The 20,916-nt window shown below is 42.7% G+C and overlaps 1 protein-coding gene across 1 annotated transcript in view; it reads left to right on the top strand.

The window, feature by feature from the left end:
* The window catches only part of DNER (delta/notch like EGF repeat containing), a 100,948-nt gene extending 97,056 nt beyond the window's left edge, over nucleotides 1-3,892 (top strand). The window contains exon 15 of the mRNA XM_026087025.1: nucleotides 3,781-3,892. Within this exon, the coding sequence (XP_025942810.1) occupies nucleotides 3,781-3,892 (112 nt within the window). The remainder of the gene's footprint in view (nucleotides 1-3,780) is intronic.
* Nucleotides 3,893-20,916: the final 17,024 nt, after the last annotated feature.

Below are 20,916 nucleotides of genomic sequence, written 5' to 3'. Positions count from 1 at the left end.
ACGTCAGAACTAGATAGTTTTCTAAAAACGTGAAGCACACCTCTCTTTAGCATTCATTATGCAGAGAGTAAAGAAATACTCCTTTTATGTTAAAGCTCATAGATTTTTAAGGCTAAAAGAGAACTTTGTAATGAAATAGTTGACCACTTACTAATGCAGCTATAAGCCTTCATTTAATTGGAAGCAGTAACTGTTCTTGAACATAGATCATATCATTTAGGAAAGTGACCATACTAAATTTATAAAATATCCAGTTACAGAGACAGTATTACTGTAAATTTCTCCTATGTTTAGGTATCATTATCATTAGACTTTATGCACTATTTCTTGTGTATTTTGTTTAATTTTAGCTTTCAGATGCTGAATCTTGTTCAGTCTCTGTGTAGGCTGAGGGGTCTGATTCATTGGACTCTGAGTAAGTCATCTTGTCCCAGCCCTGGTAAGGTTCTCTCCACTGCACTTTCTCCACGTTCCTGTGTTTGAATCTACCGTGTTAGACTGTAGCGTCCTAAGCTTCCTGAATCTGATTAGCCTTAGCAAATATTCTTTTCTTATCTTTTCCTGGCATAGGTTTTAGTGATGAGTTTTAATCAGCTACCTCTTTGTGGAAGTATGATCGCATGCACAAATACTCTGGCATTTGACTTCGCTGCCAGTCACAGCTTTGTGGGAACTCTAGGGATTACAGTTTAATTGTATTAAGGAGTACACGATACCTACTCCTGTGCGTGACTTTTCCTCTGAATAATGGAGAGAAAAGTATTCCCCTCGTTATTCTTCTCCTGTGGAGGAAAGAATAATCCCTTCCTCCTCTGGGTATGCGTTTTTTTTCTTCTGATCCCTCTCTCTTCTCATGTTTAGAATTCCTTTATTTCCAGGTCCCCTTATCAGAGTTGCTGGTTTGGAAAAGAGTAGCGACATGTGGTTCCTTTTTTCTGTTTCTGGGGAAACTCCAGGCTCCAGTCTATCCTATGGACGTTGGGGAATACCATTTCCTTAGGGTTCAGCCATGCAATTTTCTCAAAGCTCTTCTACTTGAATGGGATTGGTGAGGTTGATGACTCTGTGGTTAGCCGTCCTTGGAAATTTCCATCTAAGGAAGCTGAGACACAGCCCAGTTCCACAGCTGAAGTGGAACTGGCGGTCTCTCACATGCATGTGTACATACACACACACACAGCTGCCTGTATCAACAATTCGTGTGCTGAATATATACTGTCCTCAAAATTGTCATGGATTCCTCAGGCTCCCTTTGTCAAGTTAAACAGGTTGATCTCATTCAGTGTTTCATTACAAAGTACATTTTCTAATTCTCATATCATTTCCCTGACTTTTTGATGATCCTTCTGCGACTTGTAAATATCTCTGAAGTACACGTTGAAACAATATCATACTTTGCTAATGGTTACATCAGCGCTAAGCGTAGAGGCCGTAGAACCTCCCTAGTCCTACTGATAGGCTCTCTTACCCAAATCCAAGCTTGTAATTTTTCCTCTGTCACAGTACGGTGCTAAAAGCTGTTGTTAAACTGATTACTCATCATGGCCCTTCAGTCTTTTCCAAACTCGCTACTCCCCAGGATAGAGATTTCCCCATCTGATCTACACTCTTTGTTCCTCGATGAATATCTGTATTTGGTCACACTGGAAGAAATCTTTTTCATTTGTTTGTATTTGCTTTTGTTGTAAGCAATCTATTCATTGATCCAGTACGCTCTGTGGCAGGGACCTGCAACTCTTCACTATTTATCACTCCTTTAATCTGTCTCTCTTGCAGGTTGGACTGGTAAGTGTTTTATGTTTTCTTTTATATCATCAATTAAAATGTCAAATAGCATGAGATCCATGTGCAGCCCCTGCTAGCTACATGTGCATTGGACAAGGACTCCTCATTTAACAATTCTGTTTTCAGACCTCTGCGTTCTCTGTGAGCTCTGCCAAGCATTAGGAGCAGGGCTGGATCCTCAGCTCCCTGATCAAAGCAGTGTGGGCTACCAGCTGGATGGCTCAGCCAGGCCACAAACAGCTAGCATATGTGCTGTGGTCTTTTTCTCAGCGTTTTCTAATTAGAGGCACATGGCAACCCTGACCTATGCAAGAGGATGGATTCTGTGCTATTTCACCATGTGTAGCAAAACATGTGCTCTCTGTACCTGTCAAAAAGGGCAAAATTTGACTTAAATCACGGGAAGTTTTCATCATCATTTGCATCTGTTAAAAAAACTCTATTTCCTTGCACCCTTGAGAATGATGGAGGAAGTGAGTGTTTCAGGAATTCATCACTGATTTAGTAAGATGCCATCTTGGTTCTTTCATTTTATTCTTGGAATTTTATCTTGTTTACAGAAAAACGCATTCATCCGTGATGAAGCAGATGAGTGAACATAGTCTGTCCGTATTTATTTTTGTAAACTAAAGAAGAAAGCAAATAGTCATGCAAGGAAGTGTATCCAGGATGGGCTTACTGACTGTTGAAGTACTTTGACAAATGAGATTTTCACCATTTGGATTATAATGCTTCCAGCCATTTTAGTTTTATCAGCAATTCTAGATCACTGAAAACAGCCAAAAATTAAATTGGAGTAGTCAGGAAATTACATAAAAATTTTGGAACAAAATGATATTGATTTTACTTTTGTCTAAATATTATCCTTAAAATCTGAATTTTCTGAATCTCAGATTCCAGTGTGAACAACTTAAATTTACGTAGAGTTAATATGGTACATAAGAAGGGGTTAAAAAGAATCCTTTGTGTGGATTGCTGAAGAAATAAGTCTTTTTATTTTTATGCTAATATTTTCTCTGCATCAGGTTCATAAGGAAAGCAGACTTGATCCTTTTTGACTTCATTTTCCTATGATCCTATTTTGTTATTTAAAGCTCCTATAATTGTAGTCAGAACACTTAAGCCATCTTTCCACTTTCAAGATGCATTTTTAGCACTGTTTTTTTTATCTTAATAAATGATCTGAAAGGTGATAGATTGTCTATGCAGTGCAATGGCGCCTCTCCTAGTTCTGCATGTGCTAGTGCTGGGGCCACAGCAGCAGAGCCACAGCAGAGCCTTCACAGGCAGATACAGCCTGGTTCTCCCCAGAGGCGATCGCCCGAGAGAAGGACACTGCTAACCTGGCTCTGTCCCGTCTTGTAACTTTGCTAGATTAGTATCTTTATGAGGCATTGCAGTATCCTAACTGCCATTAATATTCTCAGTGTTGCAAATTGGGTGCAGCATGGCAATAGCTTCAACTTGCTTCTCGAGTGGATGTCAAGTGAGAAGACTTCAAGTTAATTTTTCTATGCTTTGTCTGCAGGTTAGAACTCAATTCACCCACCACAGTTGCATTTCCAAATGCAAATATGGTGTGCCTGTCTGTTGTTTGTTTATTCTTCATAGATATACGTGATCTGAGGTGACCTCATGTTGGTTGTCACAGCAGGCTCTAAAATAAAACACTGGCCTCCTTGAAACTATCAATTTCACTCTTGACTTCCACAGTCTTCAGGGGTTCTGATACTGCTGAATTGAGTGGCAGAATTCCTGTAGATTTTGTTATGGAATCTTCTTCCTTACTGGAAGGATTTTCATCTGATATCCATATATTTTGAACATTCCAGTTCAGGTGTGTAAACTTCTGTACATCTGGCATGTTGCAATGTAATTTAGAATTTACTTAGGTTCTCTGGGTTTCTTTCCAACAGCATACTGTAATTCAGTGGGTTATTGCAGTTAACTTGTTCATACTTCTCTTTGTCACCAAAAGCTTTCTTTTGTTTCCAGGTTTGGCAAGAAGTCCCGACCTGCAATGTATGATGCAACCCCCATTGCTTATGAAGATTACAGCCCGGATGACAAACCTTTGGTTACACTGATTAAAACAAAAGATTTGTAATCTAGTGTATCTTTTTTGGATTATTTTTCAAAAGGATGGGCTACTAACCTAATTTAAATATTTTTAAGAAGAAAGCATAAGCAATTTAAAATGTTAGATGCTTCAGAATTTTCTGTAGAATATTTAAGAACCAATTTTCTGCAGCTTTTAGTTTGGAAGAATATTTTAAAACAGAATTCGTGAACTTCATGGATTACATTTTAATGTACCTTGAGCTCTATAAACTATAAGCTTATGATAGTGTGTGCTTTTTTCTTGGTAGACACTATTACTAAACCCAGATGAGTTTCTTGTGGTTGTTACAGAACAGAAAACAGTAATTAATGAAGAGTTCTTTATGACATGTCAGTGCCAGCTTTCTCAGTAGAGGTAGGAAAAATGTGAAGCATAATATGATACATAATATATCCATTAATTAAAAAGGTCTAAAATGTTTGTGTTGTGAAAAAGAAACTAGTAAAATTTATTATTCCTAATCTGAATGAATTAGCTTTTGCCTTATTCCATGCATGGATAGATAACTTATTTCTGCATTGTTTCCTGAAAGTTGCTGAAACATACTTCTAAGTTGATGTTTGACATTTTTGTAATAGTATTCAAGTTGGGCCTTGTATAATAATTGAAGTGCCTCTTGAGGCAAAGTAAGGGCACGATCCGCTAAACATTGAAATCGATGAGAAAACTTCCATTGACTTCAGTGGACATGGGATTGGATCCTACAATTGGACCGAATCTATATTTTTCTTTAAAGGCTAAAGTTTTTTATATTGTGAGTAAACTAAGCATATGGTTTGAGTTGTTTGTTTCCCAAAGGTTGTTAATGTACAGTCTAGTTTCATTAAATATTGTGTATTTCTCATAGTGCTTCTTATTTACGATCAGTATGGGTTTTTCTTTTTGTGGCTGTATTTGATTGCTTATCGGCTTCTTAAAATTCTCGCTTATTTCAAAAAATATTTAATAAATGTTATCAAGTGAAGATTGCAGCTGTTCCTTTTGTTTTCCTTCATTTGAAAGTGCAGTGTTGTCTATAAATTTGAAAGAACCTGAGTATATAATGTGCTATAAATAATGCCTAAAGAAGATATTACAGCTGTTAATCTGAAAAGAAAAAAACAGACTTAATTAACAAGGCAGGTTACTGTGGCAGCAGTTAGCTTAGAAAAGAGAACTATATGACATTTTTGGTGAAGTCATTCATCTGTTCAAGCTTTCAGAGTAAGGCAAAGGAGGAAGACTGACTACTGTTCTCTAATTTAGTGCTTAAGGAAGTAGATTAGGAAGTGGAGAACAGGTTCAAGTCCCTGTTTGGCTTAGTTTAGAATGACCTGCAGTGAAAACCTGTACTCTGGTTAGCTCTAAAACTAATTCTTGTTTTGGGGTGAAGAGCGTAGTGGAACACAGATAGAACCTGGAAACAAATATGCATTATTTTGTGTTTTGTCAGAAGTGAGGATCATGATAATCTTTCAAAAGTGAGGCAAATACAGCTCAGGAGTGAAGATGCAGTCCTGCAGTCCAACCCATATGAACCACAGCCTGTTCCTGAATGGATTTGACTGCAAATCTGAGCTCTAAGTTGTAGCAAGAGTAAGGATCTGTCACAGATACCTTGGTGATATGAGTAGGCCTGATCCGATTTGTTTCAAAGAGGCCTGCTATAGGGGTACCCAAGACTGCACATTATAGAGGTGAATTGCTGTAGCTGTCTACAGACACTGCTGCGTAGGGCTGTGCTAGATTCAGTCAGTACTGTTATGTTAGAGGTTGATAAGCTCTGAAGGGCTACACTCTGATGATCTCTTAATGTTGGGAGATCTTGGAATAWGTCCAAGATGCTCATATTTCACATAGACAAAGTTTCCAGGCAGAGCAAGGATGTCCCCTGGGAAAGCCAGACTCCTGATAGCCCTCTGCGTGAAGGCACCTGGTGTCTCAGCGAGTCCTTAGCTTCCCTGGCCAATACCGACATCTCCAGACCTTAGATCAGCCACTAAAGACAAACACAACAGAAGGAACTGAGAAAGCAGAAAAGCTACCACTGGTCTTACTGTCTTGGGTAGGTGGGCAGAGCACATCTGGTATGTTACTCTTAATTTTGTATTTGATTACTATTACTGCTTCTTGTTACAGTCACAGAGGTTGAATCTATTTCCCACATCCTGCACAATTAGTGTTGACAGGAGGTAGACAAATTATTGTAAATCAAGCTGTTAATGTTGCTAAAATGTAAATTTTATTGTGAGGTTACGTTTTAGTTCACCAAAAAAGTCGGGAGAATAAGAACAGGAGAAATGGGCCAAACTTTAAGCCTTTAAACACTTCTTAAATTAAGTCTTACTGTTAGGAACAGCTGGATGGTGAATATGCAGGTTAGTAGAGTCATGCTCTATTTGAGTTATATAAATGCCAAATGCCTCTTAAAAACCCAGAATGTCTTTCCTGAACCACTATCTATTACTGTGGATTTTTACTGACGTTTGCCCAAGACAACAATGACTAGAAGAAGCCACCCTTCCATTCCTAAGGCACAGTTTGCTAAGACAGAATTTGTGCATTTGCATCTGGTGGCTGTCTGGGGGCAGACTAGTTTTACCCCGTGGGTTTTTTTCATGGGAACAAAGTTACCTTCTGCTTCTTTATCTGTGGTGTGGAAACTTTTGTTTATGCTGACTTCCAAGTGTGGTATATTTTAAGACCCCTGACAGAGTAATGCCGTCAGAAAGAAGCTATTACCTCGTGTTCTTTTTTTCATATCTTATCTGTGGAACAGGGGCAAATACATTTGAATTATAGCTGATTTGCTAATCAGATAGAAAAGAAACACTCATTCTTCAGAGTTTTTAGTCCTTTCAATGGTAAAATATTGTTTTATCTTTGAAGAGCTGCAAATCTATACAAAGTATAGAAACAAGCAACTTTGTTATTCTAGAGAACATATACATATTCATAGTTCATATTTTGCAAGAGAGGTGTTGCAATGAGCAGTAGCCCTTCTGCATACAAATCACACCTCGGTAGCGATTCTTGACCATTCTATATTTCTCTCAAGTGACTGACCTGAAAGATAAATAATTTGTGAGGAGCTATTTTCCTGTCAGCTTGGAGCCTCTAGCTTCTGTAAATCATCCTGTGCTTCCTGTGAATTGTGCTTTGAAAATTACTTTTGCTCCTTTCAATTTATTTTATTGAACTCTGACAGCATGTTATGCATGCACTGTGCCTGTATCTGTGTGCTTCAGAGATATCTGTGAGGCACCGTGCTGCCTGCCAGATGGACTGGCCCTTAGACCTGGAGGGCACAAACCCATCCTGAGTTTTTATCCCAGCTGCGAAGCTGCTAGAACAAGTCAGTTATCCTCCTTATATGCTACATCATGCCTTTCTGAGGATAAATGTGAAGGCAGACAAAGAACACCAGTTATTCCATATGCTCTTCCCAAACCAGAGTGCATTTGTTCTATACAGGGAGCAAATAGAGCTGTATAGCAAATACCACCTGGTATTAATATACCACACACGTTTCTTGCTGCAAATCAGGTGGAGAAAGGGGTGGTTGTATGTACTTTTCTCCCTGGCAAAGTGCTAACAGCATCCAGCTCCTCCTGCGCCTGGGGCCGAGCCTCGGGGCTTGCCATTCACTTCTGGTGCTTGTGACAGGCCAAGTTCTGCCCTCTCCTGGTCCTGTTCCCGCTGGGAAGTACCTGAGGGTCTCTCCCGAAGCAGCACAGGTGTCTGATCTTTCTTGCTTCTTGGAGTGGTGTGAAACATGCAATTATAGCTCAAAGTTGTGATATATGTGTTAACAGAAGAATGATATTATTTACACTGAATCAGGAAGAAGATGGTCCAAAGGAGGAAGACAGCCTCCCTGTCCATGTGGTTGGGCTAAGTGCAATATGAGCATATACGCAAGAGAAGGCTAAAGGAAACAGTTGAGAATAAGAGCTAGAAAACATGTGTTGCCTAAAGTCACGTACATAACCCACATTAAGCATGCGTGGGCTTCTCAGGTGAGGTCTGGCTGACTTCTCGGGGTGGCTGTGCGGGGGAGAGCAGCCTGCCGAGCTTGCTTCCCCAGTGGCATGGCCCACATCACGATCAGTTTTTAGGAGCAGACCATGTACGTGGGAAGAAGCAGGAACTCCATCCTCCCTAGGCTCTAACAAACTTCATTTTCTTCCAAATACATGGTGAAAAACTGCCGTGTTGATGGGTACAGCTAGCCTGTGAGCAAAGCAGGGCTGCCCCGAGGCGGGGGGTGTCTGCTTCCCTGCGGCGTGCTGCTCCCTTGGCGCCGTGGCCTGTCATCGGCACAGCTTTGCTGCCGGAGGAGGCTGCCAAGCGAAGAGCCGCCTTCCCCTTCGGGGAGCCCGTGCAGAAAAGCCCGGCGCATGCCTGTGCGTGGGCCTGTAGCGACAGCCGGGGCCGGGCAGGCGGCAGCAGAGGCGCTGCTGTGAGCGAGGCGCGCGGAGCCCGAGGGGCCACGGGCAGTTCTCGTTTCTGTGCTATAAATACCAGTTGGCAGTAGCCCTCCTGCTACGCTGGTGAAGCAGACAAAGAATGAAGGGTTTGGGGAAGTGATCCTGAGCCAGCTGGGACCTTGGGGAAGCATCCAGCAGAAGCCAGAGTGAACTCTCTTTATTCTCAGCATTCGTTGTTTCTCTTACCAGATTAATCAAATGATAGGCTCAGAGGGAAACTAATGGCTGGGGAAGCAGGGAGAGCGCAGGCGGAGGCACGAGTGATTTATGAGCACTTGGAAGGAGATCTGAGGCACCCCCTGCCATGATTAACCAGGTGCATTGTGAATCCGTGTCTGGGTGAAATCCTGCACCAATACCACAAGTCTGTTTTTGCTGTTATTCCCTCAACTGCACATATAGCCAACTATTACACTAGTTTGAAGGAAGTGAGAAGTAAAAAGACTTTTAAGCTCAGTAAAATCCAGGTAGATGCCTCTTCAAATGGCAAAAGCCTCTACATGCTCAATCCCTTTGAAAACAATGGGAATTTGGAGCTGATATTTGTGACATCCTTGGGGAAACTGTGTGTGTCTCTGCATCCAAAAACAAACAAAAATCTGACCATAGGTGTTTAACATTGGTAAACATTGCTTGTTTCAGTAAGTCTCTTACAGTGAAACTTCAGTCACAGCACTGATGTTTTCATCCTATCTCAGCTTAATTTCTGCAAACAGCTTAGCAGGTCTTTGTTGGGAAACACTTGAGCAGATGTCATGTATGTGAAGATGTATAGTTTCTCTTTTGACAGCGATAGATGCTTGATGAGGAATAAGTTCAACAACACTGAAAATTATTCTCTGAGTGGATGGCTGGGGAGTTAAATAGCCACTCCTTCCTTGGGTTGTCAGAGTTATGCCTAGAGGGAACTACTTTGTCCCTTCATGTGGCTAAATCCTTCCGTGTCAAAAATTTCTCTGAGATTCCCTTCTCATTTTGCACACAACAGTTCAGTTTTTGCAGAGTAGACCTGCACCCCGCAGTAGACAGAGGCAGACCCCGTCCATAAAGCTGATCTTTGCCTTGGCCTGTTCTTGCCTCTTCTTCAGCATGTCTGTCTTCCATTCCCCGAGACCTTTGGCTGAACATCTGCAAATGATATGTAGTTGTAGTGTGTGGCAGGAGAAGGGATGGTGGGAGGCAAATTTGGCTCTGAGCCATCTTTATGTCCACCTTAAACCTCCCATCAGGGAGACTAGACTGACCTGAGTCCGAAGTCAGAGCAATCTGAATACTGCTACTGCCAGAAGTAGCTGGAGATTGTTACACTTACGAGGATGAGCAGAGTACAGTGAGCTCTCATTGGGCTCCCATAAGCTCCTTCTCAGTCCGACGTGCCCATTACTAGAGAGGGTTTCCTCAGAAGTTGTCATTGCAATACCTGCCTGTTCCCCCTCTGCTTGCTGGAACGCTAAGGTGACCCCCCTTGCACAAATTCTGTCCTGCAGAGCACCCTCTGTGGGAACCAGCCTCTGAATCCTTTATATCCTTTTTTTCCCCTCAGAATTTGGATGAGCTCCAGTTAGGTGAAGGTGATTTCTTCTGATGGGGAGAGCATCAAGCAGCGAAAGCAAACAAAACTTCGGAGTGGTTATGCCACGTGCAGCCCCATCTGGGCTCAGTGCAAAATGGATAACAAAAATGACCTCTCTGGAAAAGTCAGCTTGCTCTGTTATTATGAATTCCAGTTCTAAATCCTTCTTTTCAGGAGTTTATGATAAGACAATTACTGTAAATAAGCTTCCTTTTTAGGAAAGAATAAATCATCAAATAGGCTTTGTTTGGTGAGATCTTTGGCAAAGGAATGTAAATAAATAAGCTAACTGAATAAACTTCTTTATCTGATCGCTGAGCAGAAAAAGCAGCAAAGTTAATCATTTAGGAAAATAGGCTGGTCTGCTGTGCTTGCTTCAATAACAGATCAGGAAGAGTCTAAGGAAAACAATCTGCTTTAGCTCACTGACCCTGGACTTTTTGCTAGCATCCCATGGACCAAGAGGGACCTATTTATCAGTCTGAAGTTAATGCTATCTCCTTGAGGAAATGCCCTTCAGCCTCAATTTTTGTTTTGTTTTGTTTTCTTGTGTATTGTTTTTTTCCTTTCAGAGGTAGCTCCTTGCAGCAGAACAGAGAGATTTTATGAAACTGGCTGCAACATCTCTTCTGCCTCTCGGGAGTGGTATACAGAAGGACAATCACCTGGATTTGCAGTGTCTTACACTTTGGACTCCATTCTTGTTTCCTGGGTGAGCAAATTTGTGTACATATGCAAGTGATCATACTTGGATACCAGTCTACTACTGCTCAAAGAAATCAGAGTGAGAATGTTTTATCTTCACCACAGCTTTTTATCGACTTCCATGGATTTGAACTATTCTGAATTAAATCCGACTGGAATCGGAGCCTATGAGGCAGACACGAGTTGCCCAGGTTAACAACGATGCATGCAGCTGCTGTGGAAGGAGAAAACAGCCTAACGCAACTTACATGATTTGGCAGGTAGTAGCTGCAATTACAGTTAGTTTGGCAGGGAAACACTAGATTCTCACCTCCAGTCATAACAGTTTGAGTGGACATCGATCCATCAATCCTGAAGGAACCTAATCATCCCCTTCCTTCTCCCCTTGTTTATGCTATATCTTCTACCTTGCCACTCTAGGACATTAGCATCTTATGGAGAAACTGCAGCTGTTGATACCAAAAATGAAGACAAGCAAGAAAAACAGATGAAAATTGGTCAATGAAGAGTCCCTGGCTGTGAATCTCTTTGCCCAGGCAGATCAGGATGAACCTATGATGCTCTCCTGATGCACCTATCTCTGTAAGTCTTTGCTCAGCTAAATCTCTTCTTCCTTTCCAAAAATGTTTCTGTTGATGAAACACTGCACCCAGGATTGCATCAGGGCAGTAGTATCTCAGCATGACACTGCTTAACAGGGCTTGTAGCATTTAGTGCCTGAATGTCACAGGGACTGACACTTTAACAGCAGTAGTGGTCTGTAGCCTACAGGAATGCCCTGTTGTGGTCCTCAAACTGTGGCTTCCTATTGTTTCCCTGTTAAAAAGTTTCAGCATTTTGGCATAGCTGCATTTTTGCCCCATTTGGGGTGTTTGACATAGACACATAAAATCAAGACTGACTGGAACTCTTCCTGGGAAGAAAGTATCTACAGGTTCTAATAATAACAAGGATATGACGTGTTTATGTCAAAATATCAGGACAAGATGCTTCTGATGAAACATGAAAGCAGTAAGTGGAATACAGTCAGACCATATGGATTTGACATGTGAATTTATCCACAAGAAAGGGCGAAGTGGAGCCTCACTCTTCAGACTCTGGTGTCTTGGAATGCTTCCACATTTTGAGTAAAAACCATTTGCAAATGCGGCAGCAGCCTTGCAAGTGTTGCTCTATAGCCACAGAAAGAGGAAACCACAAGAGATTCTCAAGTTCTTATCATGAATCTCCTACTGACCTGTTAAGTGACTGTCAGCACAGTCCTTAGATTCACAGAGAGGCAATTTATTCTAAATTCAAATTACGTGAAATTAAATTTGCCTTCTTTGCACCACAAGAGCTAATGAATGTCTCAAAAATGTTCTGAGATCTTTTTATGAAAGCCTTTTTATACGTCCATGATTCTAAAGCAAAATTTCCCCAAACTTCCTATTTAGCTAACTACATAAACTGTGTTTTAGTACATGTGAAATTTATGAACTTCTGTAAATTTCTAACAAAGAAAACCTCGGTCAACGTGAAGAATATAATCAACATCTCGTGGAATGCTGAAACAACATTTATCACAGACCTTCGCTACCAACCGTTTTATGCTCTTTGCTTAGGCTATCTGCCTTTGGGTAATCAGCAATTTAACATACCATCAGGAAGGCTGTTTAAAAATAAAGGTCCCATCCTATGACTTAGCATATGTTATTGTATTGAAAAAATTGAAATATAATAGTGTATTTATTTGCAATATCTTTCTGGTAATTATATCTTATACCCTTGAGCCTATGAAACAAAAATGCAGAATCTCAGCCCTTACGCTGTTTCATCTGCAAATCTGACCAACTATAAGCTGCAAGAAAATAGTTTGGTAATGAATATTAGGGCCAAGAGACCAAATTCATGCATGATGAAGCTCCATTTACTCCAGCCATCTTCCATGAGGTTGACTTTGGCTTCTGTTGGAAAAATAATGGTTCAAGTATATAGTTTTTTCATTCTCCTACAAGTCATCTTATTTTCTACAGTGTTGAGCTAGAGAGCACACATATGATAGGTTCCAGTTCTGACATTTTTCCATTTTTTAGTTTAAAACACAACCCAAAACACAGAAGGATCAAGGAAAATAAATATCCACCCATATCTGTTTTCTTCACTGGTATAGGAAGCTTTGGATGGAACAGATGTATCAAGTGTAAAGCCACAACAGTGACTGCCTAGAATACCCTGACCTCACTGCAGTGGCTACAAAGGAAGGAAAATCCACAACGAATCTCCTTTTTAGTACGTTCCAACTCAGCCGCTTGCAGGATACAGGGAGATAAAGAGTATTAAGCTGTTGCTGTTAATTTCTTTGGAATTACAACAGGGTAAACCTGATCCATAGCAATCCCCAAGGAGAGCTGGAACAGGGATGTGAAGATTTTATCTTCCAACAGCCCTAGCCGAGAGAGTATGTGATACTCTTTTGAGGGAGGAGACAAATATAGGCATGTCAAAAACAAAATGTAGAGTTGATGGTAGGTCTTGTAATTGCATTTTATCCAGACCTCAGAGATATATATGTAAATGTAACAGCAGACTTGACCACGTTATACTGATAGAAGCTTTCACTTAATCATCTTGGTTTGTTTTAGTAAAGCCTTCTTTCATTTCAAGCATTCAATTCCAGTTTAATGTCCTGGTTTAAGACATTAGGAAATGATGCAACTGGCTTCTTTCCTTGGTATTTTGTGAAAAACAAAGAGGGGGACTGTGTTTTCTTCTCTCAGGTAACTACCAAGTTCAAGTTCAAGGCCAAGACCAAGTTCAACTAGACCCTTCAAAAGAGGCATTTAAGGTGAAGTGTGAAGTTGTAGTACCCCTGGGTGTAACGTAGCTGAGTAGGTAGGAGAAGGTGCGAGGTGACTGCTGCTGTATGATGTTGGGCCATGCTCTTGCATGTGGGGTTGTGTTTGAGCATTTCCTTTGGACGCTGCTCAGCGCAGGCTGTCTCATTTGTCACGGGTGTCCCTGGGAGTGTGAGGGGTGGCACTAGGCTGGTGTTCTTGTCCTTCTGTCCAGAAAGGAGGGACGGTTGGCCAGCAGAGAGGAAACAGGTTGGTCCTTCTCTTTTACTTGCCCTGGCTGCTCCAGCTGTCACTGGGGCTGCTGTCTGCCCACTCCACCCTCCAGCACAGCACAGGCGCATATGGCATGCCTGGGAATGCTACTTTTCCTATCTGCCGTAGACCTGATTGCTTCATAGAGGACTGATTTTGACATGTGTCTCAATTCACTCTGTGTCTATTTTTCAGGTGGAGTTTTGGGCTGCTGCTCATGGTCCAGGAGGATTGCTGCCCAGCAGCTGCGGAAACCTCTCCACGCTTTTGTCTCTACCCATGTGCTCTGCTAGAGTGGCATCAGGAGATGCAGACTTGCAGCAGAGAGGAGTGCGTGGCCTTCAAAACCATGCAGAGGTCACACATGCATTGCAAAATGTGACTTTCTGAGGAGAAAGCAGATGGGTCCTCTCCCATGGTAACGTGGATTTCCTGCACGCCCCTGAGGAGGGGGAGCCGCGTCCCGTGGGGAACAGCTGTGCCACAAGGGGACAGTGCAACACGTGTGTAGGCTACAGGGATCTGAAATTGCTATCAGCATGATGAAACCTGCTGGTCTGTAGGCCTTATTATATGGTGTTTGCATCTGTCCTACAGAGTAGCCTGGAGTTGTTTGGCTTGCCGTATTGCATCTGTCATGCGAAGAAGGCAAGCAGGCATGACCATCATGATGCAAAATAATTTCTTTCAAAGATTTTATATGTAAAATATGGTATACATAATGCCTTATTGGTGGTCTGTACATGACACCAATATCTCCTATTATTTACTTTGAACATATGTATCAGTTGTTTTCCCTCTGGTAATTGCATGTCATAGAACTGATCTGTCAAAACAAAACTGGCAAAACCTCATGTAAATAAGGACTGATCTCTTTTCACATGTGCCTATTACTGCATTCCACTTTCATCTTGCCATGAATTTGAAACTGAAATTGTTTTACATGTAAAGGAGATGGCCAGATATTTTTATCTCCGGTATTCAGCATGCTGCTTTACCCCTTTCCCCATTCCCTACATTATCCTGCACAAGATAAGGCTAAAGCCTGGAGGAGATTTCTGGAGAATTAGGTGTGGAGTTATCAGTTTGTCTCCATCTTTCACCACTGCCGCTTCATTTCCACAGACAAAATGTTTGATGATTCCACGGAGATGCCTTAATTCCTGATAGCTTTGAAGAGTTATTATATTTTAATACATGCAAGATTTAAGACATGTTAGGTTTAAATCAAAATGTCTCACAGCTGTGATTTACTTAGCGACAGATGTTGCTGAATTTTGAAAGGTTTCACTCAAAATAGATTATTGAATGGTAAATACAGCGATACTTTGATGACATTTTAAAGTTTTATGAAACACAGTACAAAATTTCTGTACAAACTGGTTAACATTTTCCTGTTTTGCTACATATTAGGGCACTCCTGTCCACAGGGAAAAAAAACCCTTCCTACAAAACTACGGCCATACGCTGGCAGCAGGGCTGACACTACTCATGTTTTTCAATTGTTTCTCAAGAAGCCCCGATTTTGCATAAAAATATTCTCTCTTTCCATCTGGCAATGCCTTTCAAGAAGGGCAGAAATCACAAGTACAGAGATATCAGACTTCGAATTAACAGTTAAATGCACTCTTCATTCAGGAGCTCAGCCTTGAGGTTTCTGAGATTTCATTGTCTCTCTCTTTCTCCTTTATATGTTGCTTCTGATTTACGTCCTTCTTCCTCAGACTTCAATGTCAGGGGTGATTTATGAGCACAATTTTCTGCGTAACATTCTGCTGCAATAGCTGGCAAATCCCTTTCCCTTGCATGAGGATGTACTCCTGTATTCCTTTTTGTTATGCACCAAAGAGGAAAGCAGGCAACTCCAAAAATTCCTTTAAAAGCCAATTTTTAATACTTTTTTTAAAAAGAAAAATGCAAATCCAGCTTCTCAAAATGGATGAATAAATTATATTACACTTAGATGTGCTACTTCAACAAAACAGGCTTTGGCCACATGACATTGGCATTTTGTGTGATGGATTCATTGAATCCATCTGCCCGCCGTGCGTCAGTCTGTGTCACCAACCTCTTGCTTTTTGCTTGAAATAAGGCCCCACAAGGTGCCGCGAATTCTCTCAGGCAGCGAAGCACATGAGCGTAGCTGTATTACTAATACTGGGGGACGGTTCATGCTGAAATGTAAGAGTAAATTTAATTAAGTACCTTTGAGACTAGCAAATTTTCTGTTACACATTTTTGCTTCTTCTAGAACTGAAGACATTTTACATATTTATTGAGATCACCTTTGAGCTGAAAAACTTGGTAAAACCTTGTGTGAAATGTTGATGGCCTCAGCCTTGTACCTTTGGAGGGGCTCTGCCTCCACGGTGGTTCCCTCAAGCTTAGGGGGGACTTGGTCCTGTTAAATTACCCTCCACAGCAGGGCCCTCCCCAGGCTGCTCTGGGCGGCCTGTAAATCTGTACTTACGGCCTCTGCGACGTACCCAACGTCTTCACCTTAATCAGGCCTTGGGGGCCTTGGAGCACAGCTTCACCCTTGGACTCGGCCCTGTTTCCTGTCTCGTACTCAGTGCAGGGCAGGCGTTACTGCGTCGTCGTCCCACAGCGTTTTGGGTTTTCTGCTCTTTTGTGCACTTTGACATAGTCAGACATTTGTGGCATTTTTATTGGTGCCACTTGTTGATGGCGGAGGACAGCGAAGCTGCACTTACCAAATGGCATTATTATTGTTTCGCATCCTATTGCACCCTCTGCCCTGAACATCTTAGCAGCGTAATGCTGAAATAATCTGGTTTTAGCTGTGAGAGAAGCTTTGTGGGCGTGAACGTGTCCAGCAGCCTTTGAGATGGTCTGACAGTGGCTCTCCACGTCCCCCTGCTCCAGTGAGCGAAGGGTGAACATCTGCACAGCTGCTGCATAAGGCGCCCCCCCCCCCCCCCGCCCACGGGGGGGAAGGGGGAAACCGTCCACGCGGTGGGAAAAGGGGCCCCCCCCCCCCCATGCCTATGAGTAACTGGTGGGTCCGTGTCACTGCAATAGGAAGTGTGCCTCCTACTGAACTTCCTAGTTTCATAGATAAATTAGAGTAGTTGGACATTGTGAAATCTAGATGACAGATTGCCAAACCTCTTTCTTGCTGAAACAAGGCTATGCAAACAACAATTTTGATCACAGAGTGTCAAAAGCCTCTTTTCTTGGCAAATTTTCTTAGTCTAAGGGAATGCCTAGTGTGTATAAAATTGCCCAAATGTGTATTCATTTCCTGTGATGCTTTATTCTTTCTTATAATTTCATTGATTTCAGTGCTCTCCCTAGAAACAATTTAAGTATATACACATGATTCTTGTCTTGCTTATGTTACTGAAAATCAGAAGAAATTCAGATTAAGTTCATAAAGTCTCATCTGTGCAACTAATAGTAGCATCATGGACAGGAGCTGTAAAGATTTATCATGGTGTAAAACTGATGTGGGATGATTGTGATCTCTGTACACGTTTCTGGAGAGATATCACATAGACAGGTAAGTATTTAGTGGTTATCAGAGGAAATCCACAAAAAAAGACACTAAAATCCTGGATGCACAAAGCTGAAAGGGGTCATAACAGGTCATATTGCAAATTCTTCCGGTCGTAGGAGAGGACAAAGATGTCAGCATTTGGCAGGTGTCGACCCAAAGATTTTGTCTCTGGCATTTTCTGCTGCTCACAAGATTAATTGGTATTTTAAGAGCTGGACTTGAGCTTCTTCAAGGGTGTAAAAGCAAACTTTGCCCCTAGAAAATATCTGTGAAATGTCATTGTCACGGGGGGACGTGCGAGGACGAGGGACCTGGTGCGACAGTGTCCCTCCCTTCCTCGTGCTGCCTGGGAGAAAAAAGGAGAAATAAAACCTGAAATATTATTGCTGTGGATTGGGTGGGTGGCAGCTCCGAGAAGTCAACACGGCATTTCCCCGGAGGCCGAAGGCCCTGCCGTGCTCTCGCGCCCCGGCGCTTCGGCAGGCGACAGGGGACCTGCCCGGCCTGAGCGTTGGGACCGCTGGGAAAGACGTGCTGCGCCCTTTATTATCGCATATTTGTTCTGCACAGCACTGCTGGAGCCTGTTAAATCCCTGCAGATCCTCTCTGGTGCACTCCACGCTGCACTTGTTGACCTACTGCAACTTCTGTTATCCTTATTTTTACTGCTGTTGTGGTGAGTAGGACCAGTGCAGGGCCAGCGCAAAGAAGAAGTGAGACCAGATACCTTCCTTTCTGAAGACGAGACCAAGGGATGAGAAGGAAAAAGGATATCATGTAAGTGTGGTCACTACTTGTTCATTAAATCTACTTATTTAATTTTAATCATTTATAAATCCAGACGCCTTTGAAATCATCTTCCAAGTCATTTTTGGCAGAAGTATGTATTCTGGCACTCGATGAAAGCAGCGGGATAGTCACCGCTGATGAGATAAACATAAATGCACCACTTTTGGCACCAAAACAGGTCACTAAGGATACCTGGTTATGATGGTAACACTAGCAAGGACTTCACAAACGAGTTGGCAATCAGGACTTCATTATATCCTGCAAGCCCAGCTCGTCTGGGTTGGAGAATACGCTGCACCAGAGTCTGAATTATCCCTGTGCCCTGGGATACTCACTGCTGTATCAATTTCACAAATCATTAACACTGCATTGCTTCAGGTTTATAGCAGCTCCCAATCCCATTTTCAAATACCTGTAAAGAGGATAATGAGCCAGATGCATGCTAGCAAAAGTGGGCTCAACTTAACTAGCTTTGGTGGAGCTGTACTCTCAAATCTGCAGAATCATCCCAAGGCATCCAAATAATCAGTATAAATACAACTACCTAAATATAGATGGTACAGCTCTGTTGGGATTATAGAGCAAGCAAGTAGCTAAATAAATTTCTTTTTCAATTTACCAAAACACAACACTGAAAGGAAACCAAGAACCTTTGGAGATACGCGGTGTGCATTTTGCTGGTATTTGAATGAAATGTCTTAGCTGTCGAATTGCTGCTGCAATAGCAACGGTGCTTTAGGCAGTTCACAGCCATGGGATATACAGCCAGGTCTTTAGATGCAACTGTACCTACTAAAGGGCGTACATCCCCTATTGTTAACTTGCATGTTAAAATATAATAATATTCTAAAAGAAAACATTTTGAATTCCTTAGTATACTGTATTTTAAATTGCATAGGGACAAAACTGTTTCAGAAAGGTACCAGCAAATTAATACGTGTCTGGCATCCTTCCTTTACGCAAGGATGCTGCATTTGCTTGCAGTGACCCCTTTACAAGTAACAAGCATATTTAGATTTTGGACGTGTGTTATTAATTAAAGTACTTTAGAGAACATTAAATTAGCTAATGAGGCAACTCTTGCCCTGCAAAAGCAAAACCAAGGTAAACGGAATTCTTAACAAAAAAAATGTTTAATGACTCATGCGTACACTTTGTAAACTTGCATAATCAAAATAAGGATCTTGGAAGCAGAACTTGCAAAGTCTGCTCAATATTTGGGGAAGAAACATTTAAATAACAGAATGACTCTTCTAGCAATATTTTTCAGTGAGATATAATAAAGCCTGTAGGCTAAATGGAGCTTGTAAAGTTCAATAATTCATTGGGATCTGGCAATTGGACAATTTTAGTTAATTAAAAAGGCAATATCTACATTAAAAAAAGCAAGTTTATTTTTGCTTTTAAATGTAGAGGAGCCATCCTGAAAAGATGTTACTATAAACACATTATATTAGGGTATGAGATGATCCAAAAGGAAGACAAACTAAATAATTAAGAGCTTTTAAAAGAGATAAATACCCTGAAGTCATTGGAAACACTTCAAATTTACTTTGTTAATAGAAGTGAAATTGTTCCTATTGCATCAAATACTCCTCTTAGAAATGAAGAACTGCCTTGACTTCAGCGTTTCTGTCCTGTGACAGCAGAGTGGAAGGAGACTGAGAGACGTGTGACTAACCTATGAAATATATTGCAGTCTTTGGAAAGAATTATCTTAATATTAACTCATTTACAAGAAAAGAAACTCCAGAAGTTGGCACAGTAAAAGGAAAATTAATAGAAAAATGCCTATATCTTCTTACAAGTACATTCTGGAACACGGTACATCCTGGAAATATGAATTCACGCTATTTATTTAAGAAAAAGCAAAAGATTTCTCACTGGCCGGGAGTATAACTTACCTAATGTGGAACGGCTCAGATACCCAATAAAAAAATTGCGCTTGGATGAAAACATTAGCAAGTCTAGGTACAAATGACCTCATTTTATTACGGTTACGACACGAAGGCGCTGGCCCACGCTGCCTGGAAGGTTTCCGGAGCCGCGGCCGTGTCCGGCTCCCCGCGCCGAGCGGCGCCCGCGCGGACCCGCCGCCCCGAGCGCCCCATCCCGCTGCGGGAGCTCGCGCTCCGGCCGGACCGCCGCGTGCCTTGGAAAGCGAGGCGCCTCACGCCGTGCGCTTGCTCCGCGCCGGCTGGGGGAAGAGAGGGGCCTTCGCGGAGCGCCGCCCTCCCGCCCTCCCTCGTGCGCGCAGGCCCGCAGAGGTGCGAGCGCCTGCTGGAAGAGACGGGCGGGCGCCGGGGCGAGGACGCCCCGTCCGCGCGGCGCCTCCGCAGCAGGCGCTCAAGCAAGGCGCCGGGGGCTGGATTAGTCCCTTTCCCGGGGAGCCTGGGCTCAGTCTGTGTAATGCTCCATTATCCGACAGCTCATCCCGGGCGGCGAGCTGCAGCCCTCCTTCCCGGGAGGCCTCCTGCCTTCCCTGGGGGCGAGGACGGCCGCGCTGCGAGCCGCTGCGGACAGCCGCTAGCTGTTGAGAAACAGCGGCGTGTTCTGCGGGGCAGGGAGAGCACTGCTGCGAGACGGCAGAAGAGGGGTTTTTGAGTCAGTGCTTGGAAACAAACGCTTCAGCTGCAAGCGAGAGACCTCAGTCTGCTGTGCCCCGCTTCTTCAGGCCGCTCCGACGCCTTTTGGAGTCACGCTGCTGCGCAGAGCAGCCGGAACCTTGGGTCTGCTTTTCGGGGGGAAGTAAAACCGCTTCCCAGCTCCCCTCTCGCACGCGGCCGGCGCGGGGTGTAGGGAGGAGGCAGCGAGGCCTGCGCCGGTGCGCGACGCGTCCACCGCCGGGCATCGCGGGCGAGGCG

The sequence above is a fragment of the Apteryx rowi genome, unplaced genomic scaffold (genome assembly GCF_003343035.1).
Source record: "Apteryx rowi isolate R43461 unplaced genomic scaffold, aptRow1 scaffold_70, whole genome shotgun sequence".
Taxonomy (NCBI): Eukaryota; Metazoa; Chordata; class Aves; order Apterygiformes; family Apterygidae; genus Apteryx; species Apteryx rowi.
This window is presented reverse-complemented; position numbering and strand designations above follow the sequence as displayed.